Genomic DNA, 6,609 nt, shown 5'->3' on the forward strand with positions numbered 1-6,609 from the left:
CGCCGGGAGCGAGTGCTAATCTGAAAAATTGCACCCGCTTCCAGCGAAATCGCGGTAAAATTTCAGCCATAACCACGTCTCACAACCGTGAGATAGGTGGTTTAAATTTCGTTTAAAAGCACTATAAATCTGTAAAAGTAGAGGAGAGTACTCGAATATGAGATATTCTCGTAATATGAGAAAACGGGACAATAGCTAAACTAAGAGACCCACTCTGTTGGTTCTATCACTAACTTGTAGCCCTTTTTTATAACACTGGCTGCGCGGGGGAAATTGGTTAAAAAAATGTTTGTGACTACTGAAAAAACAAAATATATCTAAATAGCAGTAAATTTAGACTTCGGAAACATAGAATGAAGTTTTTCATTAAAAATAATACTTTATTTTGCATATTGTTAGCTATTTCTTGGGGTATCTCATATTATGAGAATAGTTTGACGAGTTTGGAAAAAGCACTTTTTTACATTTTTTGTATTTTCAGCATAAAAAAATTGTTAATAAAATTTTTTATTTGAGCGTCTTACGACAAACTAAATTTCCTTTAAAATGACCTATATTACTTTTAAATTCAGTACATAGAATTCCGACAATCACGCCAAAAAGAGTTGGTATCTCATATTTGGATACTCTGCTCTATATATGCATTTTAGATACAAACTGTATATTAAATAATACAATCTGTAATTGATAAACATATGTTATAATAGTTACTTAACTTTAGCATTTTAGAGAAAAATTTAAGGTATTATAATTGACAATATACTATTTTTTTGTTTCTAAAGAAATCTCAAAATTCTTTATAAAATGGATAAATTGGCTTTATCCTCTGCTTGATTTTATACAGAATTTTGAATTTTGATAGCATTCAACATTTTAAAGAGAAAAATGTTTAGCTCTGTCATAATTAAAATAAATAAAACTTATCAGTCATTAAAAAATAGGCGAACATAAAACTTTCTCCGGTAATGTAATAAAATTATAAGTCATAATTTATGATTTATAGCATATAAATAGCTGTGTAACGATATAATATTTAAAATTTTAATTTTTAAAATAAATAATTAGTTTTCATTATATAAACTGCTCACTAATAATTGTGAATCATTAGAATAATTATATAGTAAACACTTAATATTCGAGTGGTAAATAAATATGCAGTACATCATTTACATTTATGGTAACTCCTGTAATTGTAACTGCGGTGGTAACTCATTTTTAAAATTCTTCAACTTAAGCAATTACCGACGCGGAACGTCTGATTATTCCATTACATGAGCAATCTCCCAATTCATCTCTGGTAGTATAGACGATCATGCGACTAAATTACGTCACTTCCTCCTTTTCAATCCAAATTAAAGTAAATAAAAGTCAAAAGGGTGGAAGGTTGATTGATTTGAGTCTTTAAAAATATGCTTAATTTTTTTGGAAAAAGTTTTAACGTATGGAATGAAAATTACTTTTTTTCGGCTGGTCATCATTATCATTCCCATTTTGGTTATTCGTGTTATAATTAACATCGGAGATTTTGCGTGTAATAAATATAGTTTAACTTTAGTACTATTTTCTATATGTTTTGGTGTAAAATCGAAATTTATGATTTCGAAAAAGTGTATTCTAATAATAAATCTATAAGACTGTAAACTTATTAAAGGGTGATAGTTTTACAAAACTTGAATATTTCGATACGATCAAAAAGTGTTCGCAAACTTAAACGTTTCTTAAAGAAAACGCAAAGTTTGGTCTAAGTTTGGGAAAATGAGAATTTAATTTGGGATAGTATGTCTCATAATCTAAGAACATAAAGCACATACATTGTCCAAATGTACGATCAACCTAAGATCCAGAAAAAAGCGATTCCGCTCAGACCAATCACCTCTAATATTCATACATCATGTGTTAAAATGGCATTGCTTTTACAAAGTGAAATTTAGCCGATTTGAGGCAAAACAAACATGTTGATAAAAATAGTTGGAACTTTATTAAAAAAATTAAAACTATGACTATACCAGATAATTTTAACTTCATTTCTTTAGATGCTGAATTGATGTTTACGACCATTTCTGGGAATGAAACAATAGAATGTATAAAAAGCGATGGATACAAATTAAATGTAAAGATAAAGTCTATAAACAAAAAATTAGAGTACGCATGGAGTCTCCAATTTATCTGGCGATAGCTACTTTGGTTTTAGAAGATATAGAGAAAAAGATCCTAAAGCATCTGTTCTATGGCTATAATATTTTCACATGTGTACCTAAAGAAAATGTAGACAACTTATAAGACAGATTCAATGGGACCGGGCGGCCCGATCTTAAATTTACCTTAGAAAGATCGACTATTTATAATAATATAAATGTTCTCGATATTACTGTAATGGTAGAAAACGGAGGTGTAATGTCAAATTGGTACTGGCAGCCGACCTGGTTGGGAGTTACCGCATTTTTATTCACATTATCCTATCTCTGTGTATATCTGGAAGAATTTATGATAATGATAATGACGGCTAGCAAAAAATGTGATTCTCGTTCCATACATTGAAACTTTTTCCAACTCCCCTACCGAAAAGAATCTTTGAGTATATACTAAAAATTCTTTAGGTCAAAAAAGCTCAGAGAAATTCTCCGCATGCACTCAGGTAGATATGAGAAATTCTCCGCAGGCACTCAGGTAGATATTTTTAAAGAACCAGGAAGCTCGTTTAAATGGTCTAAAGGCTTTAAAATATCCTTTCTGAAATTGAAATACGAATACGATCATAAATAACAAGCAGAGAGGCTATCTCAATAGAGTAACCGACACTGAAGAAGCTTTCGGATTAAAATTTAGAAGTAGATTTTTTTATTTTCATAGTTAACAGCCTAAAACATAATAATTCGGAATCTACGGGTTTCGATGACTTCAGATATCTAACTTTTTTTTTAATGCTTAAAATTAGAATTAATAGAACGTTTCTCGTAAATGGAATGAGATACGCCAAAAAAGTCAACCTTTTTGAATTCAACTAGAAAATTTCATATCAGTATATAAGTTATAATTATAAATAAGTATAATGAGAAAATTCATCAATTAAAAAAAAGTGTTAATAATTTGAAGAGAAATTTAAAAAGGGAGAGCGGATTAGCCACGACCAACTACTGTGAATAACTCTGCCCGCCCGGTACGTAAAGAATACAAAAGGAACATTATATTACCGTGGCACCACTCTTAAAAGGACCAATAAAAGGATCTTGAAAAGGACCCAAATCTCTCAAACTATGTCCGAGAATATTTTGTTTCAAATCGACTTTGTTTATAGACTCAAATGGGCCAGGCTATTTCGCTAAAGAAAACTTATCAATCTTAACATTCAGAATTCAATTGGGTTCTAAAAGGAGGAAGTGACGTCATTGTAGTCACGTGATCATCTATACTATGTGACTGCAATCACCTACTTCCTCAGAAAATATTTCTACTTTAGTACATAACCTTAAAACTGATTCGACATGGTATGTCCATTTGTCAGATAATGTAATTGGACTGTAATGAAGTTTTTGACCACAAAGCCGCAGAACTTCTTAAAACATTTATTATTTCGGTCGTTTAAGGTTATTAACATATATTTTATAATTATTAATAATTTAAAAAATACGGCTTATTTCGATATTGTTCGCAATTTCTATTTTTTTAAATGAAAATAAACCAAGCTACGTTTTACATTTTAAGACAGTCGTATTTTCTATTTTTCAGATTGCTTGCATCTGCAGCTTTATGGAGATAGTAAAGACAGATTCAAACAGGGTCAGACAAAAGCCTCGTTAAGCTTGCAACATTTTCTTGGGGTACAAAGTGGATTCACTATTGATAAGGAATCAAATACCATTGCCATAATATGTCAAGATGTAAATGTAGTCCTTGCGTTCGACACAAGGGAAAGACTGATCCAATGGCAGGTTAAAATATCAAATAACTTAGGCGAAGGTAAGTTATTTTCTATGATATTGTACAAAGGAAAATATAATATTAGGTTATCAGTCATACTGCAGTTTTTGGTCAAAATAATCGTACAATGAAAGTCGTACAACTCCAAAGTATGCACTGCAGCCATTCTTCTTCCATCGACTGGGATATTTATAGATGGGCTCGGCGATTTTCTTATCTCGAAAAAAATGGAGCGAAGAGTTTGCATTTAATTTTGTGTGAAAAATGGAATCCAGTGCTCTAAAATTCTTGAAATGTTGACAGTTGCATACGGTGAGTCTACTCTGAGTAAGAAAAATGTGTATAAGTGGTACAAGCTGTTTCAAGAAGGTCGAGAGGATGTCGAAGACGAACCTCGCCCTGGACGTCCCAGCACGTCAACAACAGATGAAAACGTTCAACCAGTGGAAGAAATGGTGTTGAAAAATCGCCGAATTACCATCAGAGAAGTTGCGGAAGATGTTGGCATATCGGTTGGCTCATGCCATGCTATCTTTTCGGACGTTTTGGGCATGAGAATTGTGTGAAAGCTCCCTTACCCTCAACAGGAACTATTTGATTCATGACGAGTATTGTGGCATATTTGATTATAGTTGTCTTGCAACAATCACTTAAGGCGCTTCAAACGGCTGTCAAATTCGCTAGGGCAAACTAGTTTATGTTTTCATCCGAAAACGTTATTTTGCTAATTGTATTTGTAATTGAAAATGGAGTATATTTTCTCGCCTGAAAGTCGTTCGAACCATAAAGTAAACAGTAGTATACGGATGGCGAGAGGCAGTAGCGGAAAGCGGGGAGCTCGCCTGTATTCCCAAGTGTCCCTCAAACGGCCGTCAATTTTCCCCCGTCAGTGTCTACATGGATTGCCCTCATGTCTTTTGGAATCCATGAGGGTAATCCAGGCGTGGAATCCCTTATGGAAACGACATGCTAATCCATAGGGGCCCAACATGGGCGTCCCTCATGGATCCTTCAAGGTTGCCACAATGAAAGCCCCCTTGGTTTTTTTTTACCAGTGCTGGCATCTGTAATGGCATATCTCTGGGATGATAACACTATTTTGTACTAGGCTGTCAGTGTTAGACCAGCACTGGATATCGCTACTAGTACAGTACTAATACGAATATGAAATCCACTATAGGCGGCAGTACTACGTCAGTGCTAACTAGTACCGTACTGTTATACTCTAATCATACAACAAAAAAGTTATTTACAAAATAAATATTAATTGATTGCGAGTATTTTGTCTGCAGATATTAATAGTCCTGTTTAGAGTGAATACATATATTACAATTATAAACATTATATTACAAATAAAATTTCTAACAGTACAAGGTATCGAACCTACATATCTATACCTAAATCTATCGCCTAAAAGTCGGGAGTGCTAACCACCGCGCTAAACCGACAAGTTGAAACTCGGTGAAAAAGCCATCCTCATAAGCTACAATTCATAAAAGTTAAAGTACCAAAATTTAAGCTTTCATAGTTTTTTTAAATTTCATAACGCATGAACCATATTTTTAAACGTGTTTTTTATGTCCATTTTTTAGGACATAAAATATTTACCCTTCCGATTCAGAAATTGTAATCATTGATCTGTGAGGATAACCGAGTTGGGCCCTCGTCCACGTCCCTTTGGGTAATTATTGCATACTGGTTGGCGCATGCGCGCCTGGCGTCCAACAAACTTTTTGAGCTATCGTTTCCGTTTAAGCTTTTCGCGATTTCAGTCACCCTTTTTCTGCTATAAGTTGAAAGAGCTTGTAATCTGTAAATTGAATTATTTCAGAATAAAAGTTCGAAAATCGAAAAAATTAAAAACTTAAAAAATTGATGACTTAAAATTCAATGGAATTAAAATTGCATTAGCGCTTTTAAATAAAAATAATTTTTAATTTGTTATTATTTTAAAGTATATTAAATGTTTCAAAGTCAAAGTAATAATTATTATTTATTTTTTGTATTTGTTAGATATAATAATATGATCAATTATTTAAGTCCATTTAGCAATTTTTAAAACTTTTAATTGTGAAAAATTTGTTATTATGGATTTTAAAATTGATTATGTTTTTAATGTTTGGTAATAGAAGCTCAAGGACGCGTGACTTTCTTGATACTTTTTAATTTAATTTGAAAATTAAATTTTGAATTATTTATAAACAAAACAATTTTGAGGCAATTTAAATTGTGAGTATAAAAAATTACAATTGCATTGAATATTTTATTTAACAATATTAAAGTAAAGAAAACTAAGCATTCATTATTTTATTTCATAATTCTCAATTTTGGCATGAAGTTTTGAATAGAAATAAGGGTCTCGAGTTTAAGGGTTCCCAGCGGCAAAAAATGAGGGCTGGGATTGCTAGTAGATACAGGATCTACCTTTGGAGACCCCTGCTCTAAGCAATCACCAACTATTACATTTCAATAATAAAATACGATTATTTTAAACATTTTTTGGGAATAAATAATTGTTTAAAGAATTTAATTTATTTGAACAATTAAAAATTGTTTATAAAGTTATGGGCAATATTCAAATGCCCCATTGATAATTATTTGTATAATTACGACGACGGAAATTGCTCAAAATCAATAATAATACGTAAAAATGTTTTTTTAAGTTTTTGGGTCATATTTGGCTTGATGAAA

The 6,609-nt window shown here is 31.9% G+C and overlaps 1 protein-coding gene across 4 annotated transcripts in view; it reads left to right on the forward strand.

Moving 5' to 3' along the window:
* LOC117180810 overlaps window positions 1-6,609 on the forward strand; it is a 308,700-nt gene that overhangs the window by 109,241 nt on the left and 192,850 nt on the right. For all 4 annotated transcript variants that reach the window (XR_004468047.1, XM_033373331.1, XM_033373330.1 and 1 more), the window contains exon 3: window positions 3,727-3,957. Coding sequence is in view for 3 of the 4 variants with exons in the window: in XM_033373331.1 (XP_033229222.1) it covers window positions 3,727-3,957 (231 nt within the window). In the remaining variant the exon portion in view is untranslated. The remainder of the gene's footprint in view (window positions 1-3,726; window positions 3,958-6,609) is intronic.

This window comes from Belonocnema kinseyi, chromosome 9 (genome assembly GCF_010883055.1).
Source record: "Belonocnema kinseyi isolate 2016_QV_RU_SX_M_011 chromosome 9, B_treatae_v1, whole genome shotgun sequence".
In the NCBI taxonomy this organism is placed as follows: Eukaryota; Metazoa; Arthropoda; class Insecta; order Hymenoptera; family Cynipidae; genus Belonocnema; species Belonocnema kinseyi.